Source organism: Macaca mulatta, chromosome 20 (genome assembly GCF_049350105.2).
Source record: "Macaca mulatta isolate MMU2019108-1 chromosome 20, T2T-MMU8v2.0, whole genome shotgun sequence".
NCBI classification, from domain to species: Eukaryota; Metazoa; Chordata; class Mammalia; order Primates; family Cercopithecidae; genus Macaca; species Macaca mulatta.
The window spans coordinates 46,240,935-46,258,516 of record NC_133425.1 but is presented as its reverse complement, the minus strand read 5'-3'; the positions used below and the strand labels follow the sequence as shown (position 1 = coordinate 46,258,516).

General features: G+C 39.1%; 1 protein-coding gene across 8 annotated transcripts in view; it reads right to left on the bottom strand.

Annotated features, from left to right (window-relative positions):
- Positions 1-8,400: 8,400 nt before the first annotated feature.
- Positions 8,401-17,582, bottom strand: part of CYLD (CYLD lysine 63 deubiquitinase) — a 54,789-nt gene continuing 45,607 nt past the window's right edge. For all 8 annotated transcript variants that reach the window (XM_077985638.1, XM_015126113.3, XM_077985640.1 and 5 more), the window contains exons 13-18: positions 17,442-17,508; positions 13,608-13,740; positions 12,593-12,701; positions 11,670-11,788; positions 10,895-11,111; positions 8,401-8,961 (exon numbers count right to left, since the gene is read on the bottom strand). In XM_077985638.1, the coding sequence (XP_077841764.1) occupies positions 8,777-8,961; positions 10,895-11,111; positions 11,670-11,788; positions 12,593-12,701; positions 13,608-13,740; positions 17,442-17,508 (830 nt within the window). In that variant the 3' untranslated portion in view covers positions 8,401-8,776. The remainder of the gene's footprint in view (positions 8,962-10,894; positions 11,112-11,669; positions 11,789-12,592; positions 12,702-13,607; positions 13,741-17,441; positions 17,509-17,582) is intronic.

Genomic DNA, 17,582 nt, shown 5'->3' with positions numbered 1-17,582 from the left:
ATATCTGAAATGCTCCAAAATCCAAAACTTCTTGAGCACCAACATGACACTCAAAGAAAACGCTTGTTGGAGCATTTTGGATTTTGGATTTCTGGATTAGGGATGCTCATCCGGTACTGCAAATATTCCCAAATCCAAAAACATCTGAAACCTGAAACACTTCTGGTCTCAAACATTTCAGATAAGGGATATTCAGCCTGTACTTAGATAAATGATCATGACTGTGTTCCAATCAAATGTGGTTCATAAAATCAGGTGCTGAGCTGGTTTGGTTCATAGGCTGCTGTCTGACACCGTGGTTCGTGCACAGGTATTTATTGTATCTGTATGGTGGAAACGCTATGTACTTGTGTTAATCCCACTATGTAAGTCTTCCCTAGTTCCTTCAAAGGTGTCATTTTGGTAGCTTGCAATTGGCCATGGTGGGGGTATTTATACCACCAAATGAGCAGAGGCTACAAACAGGGTTGCCTCTCAGCCCCCAAGAGTTGGTTGTTAAACATTTGCCAGCACGCCCCGGCTAATGTGGTCTGTGAAGGCCTCTTTAGGGAGGTGACCTCTGAACAGAAACCTGAAACTGCACTTAGTCCTTCCAACCTGCAGCGGCCCATCCCACCCCCAGTGGGCGACCTACAGGGCACAGTTCAGAAATACGTCGGAACAAAACAGTCTGAAGTTTGCAGAGATGGCCAGACCCAACAAAATACACATTTGTTTAAAACACAATATATTCCAATGTCATCGCCCCGCCACGCACTAACCCAGGAGTAGCCTCGCCTCTCTGGAGCCAATAAGAAGGCACGGCTAAGAAGTCACTCTTCATGGCCTGAGGCCTGACTGCATTTACTGCAGGCTGCTGAGTCCTGCCTGCCACCAAATAGAACCTGCAAGGCAAGGCCTGAGGGGTCGCTTCCAAAGTCTGCTAAAGTTGGGGAGGGCTGGAGGAGAGGGACTCAGGAAGGCATCTCCAGTACAGTCAACTTCGCCAACTCTTCAAACCCCAGTGTAACTTCAAACTGCTTACTTTGGAAAAGGCCATATTGGGTGTGAAAACAGGTTTGTGTTATTTGTAAGGTGACTTCATACACAGAATTTAAAGGTTTTCATTAACTTCTAGTAAAGTGGTACAGTCAGAAGAGTGGACGCAACTTGCACATTTGAGTCACACTTTTGTAATAAGGGTCAGCCTGCTCGGTGAATTACACTATTCTTATAATATCCCTTTCAGTCTCCACTCATCTAATTACTCTAATTAGACCTCAGAATCTACCTCCTTTCCAATCAAATCCACACTCCAAGGGGTCTACCGAAGCTGGCAGCCCACGGAGACCTGACTGCCCACAGTTCAGCGTGAAGACAGGCTCGAAAGCTTGCCCCAAAACAGTCCCTCCCCAAGAATTCTCCTACCTTTTTTTTCCCCCTAATCAACTTGGTGAGCTCTCTCTTTTCTTTTTATACATTTGAGGTTTATCTCTGAAATATTTCCTAAACAAAGAGAATAGCATCGTCATCATGCCCCTCTAAGGATATCTTTATGTCCTCTTCACAAATAGTGAAATTTTCATCCTACTTCTAAATTATCTGTCCTGCCTCTGGAACACATTCCTCATATGTTCCTTGGGCTCTTCCTTAAGGGACTGGGCTGGTAGCTTTACAATAAATTTTCTACTTTCCCCCGAGGAGCTTGTTCATATCCACATTCTCTTTCTCTAGGGCAGAATGTTCCACCAGGGAATGCCAAGTTGATTCTGTCTCCCTCAGAAAACTCCATTCCTCCTGACAATTTGTTCCCAATCCTGGCTGTGCAGAGTCACAAGGAGTGGGGACTATGAGAAAGTGTGCCAACCCTTGAATATGACAAGGAAGAGCAGTGCTGTCAGAACAGCATTGTTTGGCCATCAGCATGTATATCCACCCATGGGGTTCTGAAACAGAAATGCATAAGGAGCTTTGACAAGGACCCACTCCTGGCCCTATCTTCAGATTCCAATAGGTCCGGGGTGCACACAGCCACTGGCGTCTTTAAAATCTCCCTATGTGAATTCAACATGCAACCAGGATTGAATGGAGAACTGCTGCTCGAAGGCAGTGCACACACGTTCTTCGGGTGATAATGAGGGAGAACATGCCTCAGCAAGTCAGGAAAAGGGGCTTAGGGGAGGGCCAGTGGCTCCTCCTTTTCAGCCAGGCCAGCTTTCTTCTGACAAGGACTTGTTTTCACTTAACTGTCCAGATCCGCAGAAGGGCACAAGGAATGTGCTGTCACCGTCACATTAACAGACCCAGAGTCACAAGGAGTGGGGACTATGAGAAAGTGTGCCAACCCTTGACTCTGACAAGGAAGAGCAGTGCTGTCAGAACAGCATTGTTTGGGTATCAGCATGTATATCCACCCATGGGGTTCTGAAACAGAAATGTTCTTCAATGTACTGTTAATACCACTATTACAAACTCAGACCATTCTAGCTTTCCTATCATGGCACATTAAGTGACTTAAACGCCAAATAATTTCCAAGGAAGGTTGATCTGTTACCTAAAAGAAGACCAAAGTAGGAATTTCAGTCCACAGTACATCATGTGACCATTCCTCTGGTCATCACAAAAAAGTAAAATATTTAACTGCCTCTGTGGCAGCTGTAGTAGGATGGGACACGCTACTGGCCAGGCGTGATGGCTCACACCTGTAATCCCAGCACTTTGGGAGGCCCAGGCAGGCAGATCACTCGAAGTCAGGAGTTCGAGACCAGCCTGGTCAACATGTGAAACCTTGTCTCTACTAAAAACACAAAAAATTAGCTGGGCATGGTGGCGCACGCCTGTAATTCCAGCTACTCGGGAGGCTGAGGCAGGAGAATCACTGGAACCTGAAAGACAAGACATTGCAGTGAGCCAATATCACACCACTGCACTTCAACTGGGGCGACAAAGCGAGACTCCATCTCAAAAAAAAAAAGAAAAAAGAATGAGACACACTGCTCCTTAGTCAACGGTGTTGGGTTCATGTTTATAGATGATGGAATGAAGCAGCGGGGGACAGCTTCTGGTTGGAGTGGCGTGGAGGCTGGAGCAGCTGAGTTTTAACGAGCATCAGAGGTCAGAAATACTCGGCTAGATCAAGAAGCCACACAGCACCATAATGCCACTGGCACATCTCCCAGAACAGGGTAAGTGTGTGAGGTTTTCTGAAGCAATTGTAATGGTGGTAGAGGCCTGATCAAGAAACAGAGATATGGCCGGGTAAAGCATTTCCTCAAAGAAATCTTACCACAGCAAAAACTTAAAGTGTTGCAGAGACCCAATTCCAGCTTTCTCATAACCCAAAACCCTTCTCCCAAAGAAATCCAGGAAAAGGAACCATAAAAATGTAATTTTAATGATACAGAAATAGTATATGTACATTTCTTTCCACAGCAGCACTTCATTCATCTCTAAAAAATTTAACAAAATTAAGGCTAAATCAGAGTGAGCTGATAGGAAGGGGTATTCTATGTGGTGGTCTTCTTAAAGAATGTTCTCATAAATATAGGATGTTCTGCAGACAAAAAATAAAAATAAAACATGCTGAACAAGATACTAGAAATGGGAAATGCCGTAGAAAATGAGCCCCTTTCTACCTATCTACTAAGAATCGCAACTCCCCTGGGAAGTTTCAAATGGGATGTGAGTTCTTTTAATGAATGTTTATGATCTGATGCTAAGACTTTCTAAAATTAAAATTCCACAGTACTAGGCCATTTTATAAACTAAAACCAAGGGCAGTTGAGTCTCCAATATACTCCCTCTAGAAATGTTTAAGTGGACAGTATTTAAAAATGCTAATTATATCTGAAGCTGTGGTGCTTGAAAGGACGATCCCTCCATGAGTGGCCCTTCTCCCTAACCCATGTTATAAAAATAAATGAAGACTTTAAAACACAGTGAAATAAAAATGCCATCACTGCCAAGGCAAAGGGCCAGGAAATCAAATGGGGTTCTTGAGTAACCTGGCTACAGAGACTGATGGATGCTACCATCATGGGGGAGGAAGGCCTTCCTTTCCCACTCTTCCACTATCCTTGGCCACACTGGCTGGTTAATGTGTTGCCACTGCATCCTGACTCAAGAGAAAACCTTCAGCTGCTCCAGCATTGAGAATAAGATGAACAGTCTTTCTCCCCTCCTCCCATCTCTTCTCCCCAAAAAGAGGTCTGAAAGGGGAACGGAGAGGTGCAGTGCGAACTCCCTGTAGGAAGCCTCAGTCTAGAACCCCAGTCTCTGTCAAGAGGGGAAACCCCCTGACACCCGCAGAATCCTGGCCTTCATATGGCCCCGCACACATCTGCTTTAAGGGGTTTACATTCCTTCTTCCTCCACCTCCTCTTTTGCACGTGAGTTTTCATTTTAACATCCCTTTCTCCTCCCCGACTCCTCCCCTGCTTGGAGGAATTCAAATATTATCTTCATTAATGGAGAATTGCACCAACCCCTAGAGAAAGGGGTATTATTTTAAATTACAGGCCTTATAGCCTACCTACTTTAAAAAGACCTCTCACTTTATGACAAGGATTTGTTATCCCAGAGAAAAATTTTCTCATATAATTTTAAAATTTTCATTATAAAGTAGCAAATAGTAAGAAATAATGTAATTTTTTTCTTTAACTTTGCCTAAGGATTTTGTTTTCATTTTTTTGACTCCTAGAATCTCAATTTCCTCTAAATAAATAAAAGGGAAAGAAAATACCCAGGTAAATAACATCAAATATCCTCTTAAGTCTTATTTGTATTCAAAGACTACTAACACCTCTAGGAAACAGCAGGTTGAGGTACACAGACTAAAATGCATTTCTTACATAAATTAGTATGTAAACACAGAGAAACAGTATGATAAACATCCAAGTACCCACGTTTATGTAGAATAATACAGTAACGTTACATGATCACAAAATCACAAAAAGTGAAGGAACCTTTGAGATCTTCCAGTTAGCAGATTTCATACCTGGCTGGTCACGACATTCCCCTGGGGAGCCTTCCCTCACAGATTTCCTAGGCCTCTTCCTGAACAGTCGGATTCAGCAGGCATGGCCTGGGACCCAGGAATTTGTATTTTTTTCCTATAAAATTCAGTAGTCTAACCCTCTCATTATGCAGAGGAGGAAACTAAAGCTCAAGAGGGCAAGCTGTTGTCTAAGTGTACAGAACAAGTGACAGAAACAGGGCTAGAATGCAAGTCTCTCGTCCCTACTCTGCCACTTTTTCCATCACACCACACCACCTCCCAAAGCTTCCCCTACACCTGTCACCCTTACCCTTCAGCTAAGTAGCCTTTAATAGATATTCTGTCATCAAAACTAGGTAGGGCAGGGACACATCTCATATTCCCTCTGATACAATCCTAGGTACCTAGTAAGTGTCCGATAAATACTTCTTGGTTGGCAGTCATTCAGCGAAGGCCTAATACTTTATCCTCCATTCACATCTCAGTCTACAATCATCCAAGCAGATGCAAAACTATCTGGCCAGATAATTTTCAAGAACCAGCTATAGAGGTTAGTGAATCCTGAATCTATGAAGATGTCATGTTCAAACAAGCAGGAATTTGGGTGACAACACAGTTCTGTAAGATTAATGGAATCTTAATCTTCCATACTATGTCTCCCCCTTGTTCTCAAAATCTGTGAAGAAAAAAAAAAAAAAAAGGAATCCTAGGGATAGGAAGAACCTGGCCGTTTATCTACAGTATTTGGCAAACAGCAATTTTTGAAAATCCTAAATTATTCTAAGGAGAAAATCCTTAGCAACAGTAACAACATATTTAGTTGATTTTTGTTGCTGTTTTTCCTAGTTTTCAATGTGTTTTCCTAGTCTTATAAAACATTCTTCTGCGGATGGAGTCTAACTCCTTTATAAAGCTGACAGTGAGGGATGGGGCACATTTAGCCTCTCTATATATGATAACATTGCTCTCCTTCCCCACTCTCTCCCTCTCCACCACGCGCGCGCACACACACACACACTTATTTGGAGGTGAGGAATATGACATATTTTCTACTTGTAATCATGAATCATGAACCATGTTATAAATGAGATAATTCAATTATATTGTCATCTTGATTGTAGATAAGGAATAAAAGATAACCAAAACCTTTAAAAAGTCAACAGGAAAATATTGAAGAAAACTTAAGGCTAAAAATTAAATAACCAGCAGGCACATCAGCCCCCGCGCCATGCAGCCTGGCTCCAACTATGTCCCTCCTGAGAATCCAGGCTGTACTGAAGTGCGGAACAGGAGGGGCTACCCAGAGGGAGCCAGGACAGACAGGTGCGGGGGGAACCTTCCTGCTGCCTCATGATACTCAGAAGCAGGGAAGGACGCAGCCTCCCCAGGAACCACCAGAGCTGGCCCTGGCATCCCCTGAGGAGCACTCCCTCCCCAAGTAATGTTAAAAAGACGGCAAGCGCCACCTGAAGATGTCACCAGAAATCACTTATGGATGAGGCCCTCCCAATTAAGACAGTCTCCACGCCTGAAACCAGGTGTCCATCCAAACAGGTCTTCTTCAAGTCCTCTACCATGACAGCCTGGGTAGCAGAGCTTCCTCAACTTGTATTTCGTTTTAATTTCTACAGGAAAGGAACTCTCTTCTCTCTCCTTTATTTATTTTTTTTCCAACTGTTAAATCCAGTCTCACCTAGATCGTCAGCCCTCCGTATCTGCAGGGGTTTGGTTCCAGGATCCCTGCAGATACCAACATCTGAAGATGCTCAATTCTCTGATATAAAATGGTACAGAATTTGCATATAACTGACACACATCCTCCTATATATTTTAATTCAATCATCTCTAAATTACTTATAATACCTACTAAATGTAAATGCTACATAAAGAGTTCTTGTATTGTTCAGAAAATAATGACAAGAAAAAAGTCTGTACATGTTCAATACAGATACGAATTTTCAAAATCCGTATTTTATTTACGGATTTTTAAAAATATGGATTTTTAAAAAAAATCATATTGTCCATTTGCAGTTGGTTGAATCCATGGATAAGAAACCTGCAGATACCGAGGGCTGGCTGCATTTAGATTCCTAATCATTCCTCCAGGTAGTCAATTTTTTAAAATCACATTGACAAGCTCATTCATCCATTTCTGCATTCAACACATATTTATTACAGGGTGACTGGACTTCTAGGTGGTCAGAGCTAGAAAAGGCCTTACAAGTCTTGTACCCCACACCCTTCATTTTACCCAAGGGGGTTGGGGGCAGGGCTAGCCCTAAACCCAGAGTCCCTCAGCCTCACCCCGATCTAACCCAACCAAGCACTCAGCAGTATAAAACCTTGTGCAAAATATATGTACTTTTTCATTTCAAAAATGAAAAAATTACAAGATGAGTTTTTGTACCTTACTGTAATTTATAAAGCTAGTAAATATTAGCAAAATGGAATGACAAAACCAAAGAACAAAAGTGCCTTTAAAAAAGTAATTGCAGGGTTTATAAAGATTCTTTCCACTTTTTTCACATTAAATATTTTATAAAGTCATATGCCATATACTTGTGATGACTTTTCTGCCTTTCTGCACAGTTAGAAAGTCATTCAGGAAAGACAATGATACCACAAAACAACACTCAGAGAATGCACATTCCACTGCACTGACATGTATAATCTATGGTCCTAGTCTACAACATCCACTGTGGTCTAAACACACACTATGGCTATTATTAAACAAAACATCCCATTTCTACTTACTTTAGTCAGAAGGAGGATGAAGCTGCTGCTAACATTTCGATGACATATCTGATTATCTCAAGTGAAACCACACTGAATTTAATGGGAGTACTGGCTGACAGATCAAACTTAAGTTCTGGACAATCTTGTCTAAAATAATAGAGGTTTAAATATCCATCTCTTTCAGGAAATTGTAATAATTCTATACGCCAAATTCATCCTTTTATGGCCTGTATGTTTGTATAGGACTATTTACTTATCACTCCAATTCTTTCATCAATTTACTTTGCCCCATTCCATAAAATGTTAATAGTTAAAAGCCTTAAAAAAACCTGTTAGCTGACAGTAACTACTATGAATGAAGAGCTTCAACTGCTAAATACCCTAATCCTCCAGGAAAATCACTTCAAAAATGGACATTTTGGGACAGAATCACTCATTTATCTCAAAACCAGAACAAATAGAAAACAACACCATTAAGGGAATTTAAGTATTTTTCTGACCACTATTGCAGAAACACAGAAAAACTGAGCAGATTGTAGACATGCAAGGATCAGCAGTATATAGAAAGAATTAACAAATCAAACTCAGTACATCTTTAATAACTGGATTGAGAGTAGACTCTTAATAAAACCAAATTATTTCTTCCTCAAGGCAACCGTTAGCTACAAAGGAAAAATGATTTCATATCCTTGGTCCATAAAGAAGACACATTTATTTACATTCTCAATGGACTAAAAGAGGCTTTAAACTTTCACAATTAAAATTGTATGCTTCCAAAAATATATGATCAATGCACTTAACTTAAAGCTTCAGGTATTAATAACTTCATTTAGACTTCTTAAAAAACCAACACAAACATACTTTCTAGAGTGCAAAATGCTTCTTATTAAATACTTCAGGGACACAAAAGCAATTTGTTTTTAAACACAGGCATCCTTTTCTGAAGGATCATCACCACAAAGACATCCATTGCCGGCAATGGACGTGGAACAGAACTGCCAGCTTGAATAAGATGCAACGTTAGGACTCTGCCTTCAGTTTCTTCGCCTCTCCCGATGACCCCAGTTATTTGTACAAACTCATTGTTGGACTCTGGTACATGCACATATACGCATCACAAAGCAGTCTTCGCGCACAGCCTTGGATTCTTCTGGAGTCCAAGGAATGCAGGTCTTCCAGAGACATCTTCAAGTACTCTCCTACTTCTGGGCATGGGGTGACTTGAGGAATGTTGAAGCCGTTCTGACCACCTATGGCACAGAGGAAGAACTCTTTATAGGGCAGTCAAGTTCTAAACCCTTTTGCCAGTGATTTTACAATCCTATCATTTCCAAAAAGCTAATTTCAGGCTCTAAAAGCCTTTATTTTTCTTCTGATTTCTGGAAGTGAAAGCCTTCTTTAATTCTTGACATATTCTCATTTCTTGGTTTCTGAAAGGATTCTGGGTTCAACAGTGAATAAACCTGGTAAAATAAACCTGGTTCACATGAATTCTGAGGTAAGCCCCAAACCTACTTTCCAGACTTCTCTCTGTAGTCACTCAGGGAATCATGTTATCAATACATATGTAGACAACACTCCGTTCTTCACATTTCATTTCCTCCCAGACACAAGTCACCCAGCACACTTCACCAGGAGACTGTCCGATTAGGAACAGATCTAGTCAAATGAACACTATTGTAGCTCCCTACACTTGAAACACATCCTTACCCAAATCTAAGAGTTTGTCTGACACATGACCAGGCCCCGATAAAGGTGCTCTGGAGTATGACTTCAGAGATTCCAGGAAAGGCTCCTCTGGGTTAGCTCAGTGGCTTTTCCAAACCTATGCTGTTGCGCTACGCTGTTCAGTACAAATGTTAACTGGGTTGGGGGCACATCTACAGATGGGGCTGGGATCCCTCAAGCATCAGAGAACTGAGAAAAGGTGGAGAACTCTTGGTCTAGGGCCTGGGCCTCTGTTTAAGAGGCTGCCACAGGGAATGTCTTAGGCTACTGGAGGGCCACGCCAGAAGATCGTGGGGGCTGGACCTGAGAGAGCAGCTGAAGGAAAAATAGGGTGTAAGAATGAAGGAACATGAGAGTCACACCTCACAACCTTGCCCAGGCCTGGTCTTAATGGGCAAACTCCTTATAGGGAGAGGCAGGGCTGCTTTAACAAACATTTCTTACCTGAAACCCACTATCCCCCCTGGCATTCATTAAGCATTAGTTAAATAATGATTAAGCATCCTAGAAAGTGGCCTGGCAAGTGCAGCCTATTCCCCACCTCATGGAGAAACATACTACATGCAAAAGAGGCTTTACTTTTCTAAAGAGGATGTTTGTTTACTTCTGCTGTCAGCTTTTGGCAACTGGAAGATAACATGGTTTAGTATAAAAAACATAAGCACTGAGATCAGAAAGACTGAGTTAAACACAAACTACATGACCTCAAGCACCTTAAACCTCAGCTTTAATAACAGAAAAACAGGAATAATCCCCATCTTGCCCGGATTTAGGCAGAATGACTTAATGGTGCTCAATAAACAGCTACCGTGGCTCCTACAAAAATGAGAGGGGCCTGAAGGAAGACAACAAAGCTGGAAATAAGATCCCTCAGGGCTGAAATAAGACTTCCAGGATTCTTTTTTTAAAAAAGAGCATATGCATGTCAAAATATCACAACAATATGAGGTTGGGCGCACCAGCTCCTCTTGTAAGCCCAGCACTTCGGGAGGAAAAGGAGGGTGAATCACTTGAGGCCAGGAATTTGAGACCAGCCTGGGCAAAATGGCAAAAGCCCATCTCTACTAAAAATACAAAAATTAGCCAGGCATGGTGGCATATGCCTGTAGTACCAGCTACTCGGGAGGCTGAGGTGGGAGGATTGCTTGAACCTGAGAGGTGGAGGTTGCAGTTAGCTAAGATCATGCCGCTGCGCTCCAGCCTGGGCAACGGAGCGAGACTCCATCTCAAAAAAGAAAAAAAAAACACACACACACACACAATAATATTATTCCTTAGTTCAGCTAGCAAGGTTGTTAATGCAATCCAAGACATAAGACTGTTGTCACCAGAATAATCCTGAAAGGATTTTCTCGGAAAATATCATGTCACTCAGAACAGGTGATCCCACTATAAACCGTCCCCACTACAAACCAGAACCCAGTGCCACATGCAGAAGAAAGGCATTTTCAGTACCATCCCGATCGGCCATGCTGTCAAAGAAGAGCCAGGCGGAGTCGTCCTTCCCATACTTCACAAAAGCAACATAGTGGCTTGTTTCTATGCAGAGAACAGCAAATAACTCCATCTTCTGGCAAGGGATGCAGCCGTGTCTCCAGTCCCAGTCAGGTAAGTCTTTGGGAAGTGACACTGGGTTATATTTATGATTCAGCCTCTTGGGATGAAGGTGGACCTAAAATGGACCATGAAAAGAATATCATTAGGTTGAGGTGGGTGGATCACAAGGTCAGAAGTTCAAGACCAGCCTGGCCAAGATGGTGAAACCTGCCTCTGTTAAAAATACAAAAATTAGCTGGATGTGGTGGCGGGCACCTGTAATCCCAGCTACTCGGGAGGCTGAGGCAGGATAATGGCTTGAACCCGGGAGGCAGAGGTTGCAGTGAGCCAAATCATGCCACTGCACTCCAGTCTGGGCATTAGAGCAAGACTCAGTCTTGAAAAAACAAAAACAAAAACACCCAAAAACAAACATGTCATTGATGAGCGAAACTCAACGTGTCAAGTGAATGGGCTTCCTTACTCTTGTTAAATGCATCCCTTACTCATAGTAATCAAGTACTTCACCAACAGCTCTCAAGTAAACAGAAAAGGCAAAAGCAATACAATTTTATTATGAATTTTTAACTGTTAATTATGATTTTAAAAACTGTCCAAAACCAGCATTCTGTTTTCAACTATAAATAAGTTACTGTTCAACAAAAGTTAATCCATTAAGTGAAGGGAAACTCACTTGAGTGTTGCAGGTTTTACAAAACTGCTTGATTTTTCCAGCTGAGATGTCCGGATCGTCGTAGCATTCTCTACACTCATACATTGCAAGCCCTCCACATATCCGGCACTGTCTGGGAGCTGAAATGTGGGGAGGGGGAGGGAAGTTAAGAGGGCTTTAAAAAATGTTTTCTTTCATTAAGAAGATGTAAAGAAAAGTTAGCCTGTAAAAAGGATAATGTTCATGGCTTCAAAAAAGTCTCTTTCTCTTCCATCCACTTAAGCTCTCAGTTAGTATCTGAAATATCTTTAAAAACATTTTATCAGACCAAATAATTTTTCTAAATAGTGTCTCCTAGAGTGTTTTCCCCTTCATTATAAAATGCCCATTGATGAAAATTCAAAGATACAAGAAAGTATAAAGGAGAAAACTAAAAGCATCTACAATTTCAGTTGGCAGGAGATAACCACTGTCAATATGATTATGAATTTTCTCTAATAATTTCGTATCTGAATATTTACATAAGTATATATGTGTGTGTGTGTGTATATATGGCCCCTTTTGTAGAACATATCAATGTACTTACCTTTCCACTTAATATTACACCATGACCATTTTCATACACACTGGTCTTCAAAACCATGAATTTTAATGGCAGTAGTGTAATTGTTAGATACACACTCCTCTGGTTAATATTCAAGTTGTTTCTAATTTCTTAATCATATGATAATAAGTATGTTTGCATATCAAATTATTTTCATTTCTATTTTCTCAGAATAAAGTCCTAGAAATAAAATGACTGGTTTCATTTTTTCCAGGCTCTTCAGATGCTCAATTGCCTTGGGAAATACTGTGTCCAGTTAGAGTCTAACCCACAACTGATGGGAATTATCTGACAATTTCCACAAAACCAACAAAACAAACTAAAAAAATCTCATACTTACTGTCTTCAAGTAAATCGGTTATATTTAATTCCAGAGAAGGAAAAATTTTTTTAAATAGTTTAAAGTCTTTTCCAAATCGAGGCATCTGAATAATCAGACATGATGGTGCCTATAAAAAAGACGGATATTTTTAGAATCAAAGTGTTAAAAAAAACTTTTCCCTATGAAACCAAAATAGTCATGGCTGTCAAACAAAACAGTGAGTTCTGCCTTAATATTGGTGTCCTATGAAATAGGATCCATATGTCACCATGGGCTGTGGACACAGGACACCAACAAGCCACAGGTCTTCAAGTGGCTCATGATTGCAGGGACACACTAGCACCTCGAGGTTACGAAGTTCAATAATCTTGGGTCTCAGATAAAATCATGGCATTTTATTTGGGTTTATATTTATTAAAGGTTTTGGAAAGACTGTTTTTGCAAATATGATACAGAAAATATCATCACAGAAGGAGACTGCTCATTATATTTCAACAAATAAATAACTGTGGCTTTTCAGGTTTTATCAAAAATGATTTCAGAAATGAATACAATCAAAATAAACCACAAGCATATACTATTAAAATTATGGCGATTCTTAGACAATAAAAGAAAAATCATTTCTATCACTTGTTCTTTGGCAAATATAAATGAATTTATAGACATTTTGTCTCTTAATGAAGGGGGAAAGGACACACTACATTTTGATATATTTGGGTAATATGCTTGGGTAAAATGGCATTTAAAAAAACATGTCTCCTTTTGCTTTAAACTACCTAAAATTTTTCAAGTTACACAAATTAGCTTGGTGTTTTCTTTGGCAGCAGAAATCCAAAAAATTCAATCTTAATTCTAAGACATTTTCTGTAAAGGCAAAGTTGAAACACTGCATACTTTTTAAAATTTATGTTTCTTAACAGTTTGTGTTTCAAACTGTTCTCAGCTAGTTAAAATCAATAGACACTGAATCTACCAAAAGTCTTAAGACTCCCACAGACTTTCATATAAAATGCCACAGACAAGTAGCACTAACCTCTGCAAATTTCAGGTTACTGTTGATGAAAGACCATTCTAACAACTGCTGAATTGTGGGAACTCCAACTTTCTCATTTTTTTCCATAAAAATTTGATAGAAGTAACAATCTTGTACCTTTTGACCTGCTGATCTAAAAACATGCAGAGAAAAAAATACATACAACCTATTTATTAAATGCTTAAATCAAAACGTGAAGTTGTCCCAGCAGTATTTGAGAACAGAAAAATCATAAAATTGATGGTGTAGCTTTGGATAGTCAGAACAGAGGGAAATAAATGATTTGAATAAAATAATTAAATGTGCTTAGGCACAAGACCTTATACATGATTTGTTTAGTTTTTAGATTGGAAAGTTCTCTTAGTGATTAGGAAAATAATAATGGAATAATAATCCCAATCAAGAAGCACTGTGTGAACAGAACTAACCAAAAGGTAAATCACTTAGTGCAATTTCACTGCCCAAATCTAGAAAGCAGCAAACTGTATTTAATGCCTGAATATAAATTATTATATGCCTGGATGTGACACATTCTTAGCAGACCTTCTAGACCAAACTTTTCATTTCTAAAATGAAGACGCTGAGATCTAGGGAAGGAGAATGACTTCTCAGCAAGTCAAAAGCAGAGCTGAGTACAGAACCCAGAGGCCCTAACTGCTGCTTACCATTCTTTCCGCTAAAGCATGCTAATAGTCACTCGTTTATTCAACAAATACCAAGTAAGCACCTACCATATGCCAATCATAGTGTTACTCTTATATTTTCAGCATCTTTCCTTCTAAATATTTTACTATAGCATGGCATTAGTCTTTAAGACTAACTCTACCAGAAGGACTAATAATCCTTAAGTTTACTATTTACCTTTTCAGCACAATTTCTGGATATAAAGTTAGACTGTTTATATCTAAACTTATATCTAGATTTCAAGAATTTTAGCGGGAAATATTAACATAGTTTTCACTTAAAAAAAAAAAAAACTCAGCTATTCAGAGATCAGCCTGCAGAAATCCTCAGCTTCCCAAAGCAACTTACATCCCCAAATAAACAAAACTTAACTGGTAACAAAACAGGAGATTCTGGAGACCCACAGCAAATACAAACAGATGATAATCAAAAAACCTGAAGGCTACGCTATACCAATGTTTTAATCAGTTGTTGATGACTATGACAAAAGACCAGAATTTTTCTGTGAAAGTCAAAAAGCATAGAAAATTAACAGTTTACAGGAAAAAAAAATAAGAGAGGAAAATAAGAAACCAGGAAGTAGTAGAGGTTAAGTAGTTGTAATCATAATAATGGCATCAGGGGAGGAGGGCTGGTCGTTGAACGGAGCAGTGCATTGCAAACACTAAGAGAAAGGAGGCAGAAATGAGGATGGAGAAGACAATTTACTAATTTCTTGACTTTCCCTTGTTTCTTGCATCCCACTCCTTTATTCTAAACTCAGTTTTGTTTTACTGAAGTACATTCTATAGTAAGTCTCTGAATGGTAATTTAGTACTGGTTCTTCCTGCTCCGAAATTCTGAATATTTTTATTCTTAGAATTTCAGTCTATCAAAAATTCTAAAAATTCTTCAGCTATTATCTGTTGAAACATTGCCTTTTCCCTATTCTCTCTAGTATCTTCTTCTGGAACTCCAGTTAGAATCCATCTTCCATGTGTATTATCCTCGCTCTCTTGTTTTCTAACTCTTTATTCCTTTGTGCAACATTCTGGGTACTTTCTTCAGCTCTGTCTTCCCAATGAGCAATTCTCTCTTTAGCTGTGCACACTGCATCAATGAGGTAACATCATGATATAGTTTCTATTTCTGGAGATTCTGTCTTTGGTTATTTGATTCTGTTTATCAAATCTGTTTTATGTTTCATTGGCATCTAGTTCTTTTGTCTCTTCAATCATTTAAGAACATCTTATAGTCTCTTTTAGACTATCTAATTATTTCAGATTTTTTAAGGTACTCATCTTATTTGTTGCATCTGCTGACTCTGTCTGTCAAAATGAAATGCTAGTGGAGGGGAAGAATTACTCTGGAAAAAGAGCCAACTTAGAATATTTATAATCTTTAAAAAGTGATTCTCAATATGAAGAGGTTGTTTGCAGGTGTAAAGGGGACAGTGTACCCTTCAGGGGGTGTAAGAACTTCCCAGGGCCCTTTCAAGTCCCACAAGGCATTCAGACTCTGAGATATATTCAGAGATGCCCCGATCCCTCCCTACCCGCTCTGAGGATCACTGCAGTATTCAACCTATGTTATTACTGGGTGTGTATTACATTCCATAAGTGTGTAGGCTAGAAAAGGGGGTAAAGAGGATGAAAACAACTGTTTGAAGCATCTGAAATTTATCTCTTTAAAATGAAAAACCAAATTGACTTTTTTCTCCCAAAGTGCCTTCTAGGTTTCCTACATCATGTACTAAACATATCTTTCCTTTCCCATTTCTGTTTGAAAGTTGACTTATAAGACACTGAAATTCTACATGCAGTTAATTCTATTTCTGAGCTTTCCATTTGGCCCCATTGATCCATATTTCTAATCTTATGCTAGTATCACACACTATTTTAAAGTCTATTGCTTTGCCTTCATAGCTTATAATAGAAATCTATTTTAAAAGCATTCTTCAAGATTTTGGCCCACTTCATTTTGTAGAGAACTCTAAATCCACTTTCCTGAAGTATGTTAAGATCTTGCTTGTGTGCAAATTATTACGTAATCATCTTTAAATTATTTAATTGTCCTACCCAGAATGCAATCTTTCTCACTAATTAATCAAATCCCTTTTAGCTCTGTATAAGTCTTTAAAAAATCTATCTCAATAAAATTGATTTCTTGGTATTTTATACTTTCATGAAGTATGAAATTACTTTTTCATATCTGCTTGAAGGTATACAGAAATGCTATTGATTTTTCCATGGATATTTTACGTAGACAAATTATGAATTCTTTTGCTAATTGTAGTAATTTTTAGGTCATTTTCTAGGATTTTTTAGGTGTACATATGGCTATTATCATCTTTGAAGAGAGAATATGAGCTCTTGATGGTTATATATCATGTCTCATTTCATTAATTAGAACTTCCCAAACAATATCAAACCACAGCCATGGCACTGTCCACCCTTCCTCTCTTGTCCTCACCCATCAATTCAAAAGTGGCATCAAACAATATCACTTTAAGACATAGAGATGAGGAAGAGTACTTGTCTATGCTTAGCTTTTCGGGAAGTCTATAGGATATCACTAAGATTCTCAACAGAGAAACCCAAGCTAAAATGTAAAAAAGGTTCATTGTTTAGACTGAGAACATTCAAACTACCTGGAAAGTTCAGTCATTTAGAACATTTCATTAAGAGCTTTACTACATTAAACAAGGCTTTCATTCAACATGGTGGGTGGGGAGGGGAGACAAAGTTATACAACTAAGAACAGGAAAGCTAATTTAAGACTAAATTTTTTGAGTGATGAGTAGACAGAAAACAGTGTTCCTGAAGTGTCTGATTAAGTTAGAATAAGATTTTTTTTTTCTTAAAAGGCTCATTAATTGAAATTACGAAAATATATATACAGTATCAAAAGAAAATGATATGCAATAATACTTATCGCTAAGGTTAAAAATTATAGTACAAATTTACATTGGATTTGATCTTCAAGTAAACTATGGTACTGTGGCGAGGACAACAAATAAAATTAACTTGCATGATATTCCCCTAGCCTATTAAGAGCCCTAAACAAATACAATATTAAGAAATCATTCTGGAAATCATGTCTGTTGAACAATGGCAGTGGAAATGAGAATTGTCTATTTTTCCAACGCTTCTAGAACAATTTAAAGGTTACCTTATTTTTAGCAAAGGTTCTACCCTTAAAATATGATGAAACAGGATATTCAAGAATTCCTCAGGATCTAGGAGAAAATTTAAAAATCAAATAAGTCACAGACAAAATTTTTAAATCATTTTATTTTTTATTTCTAACAGT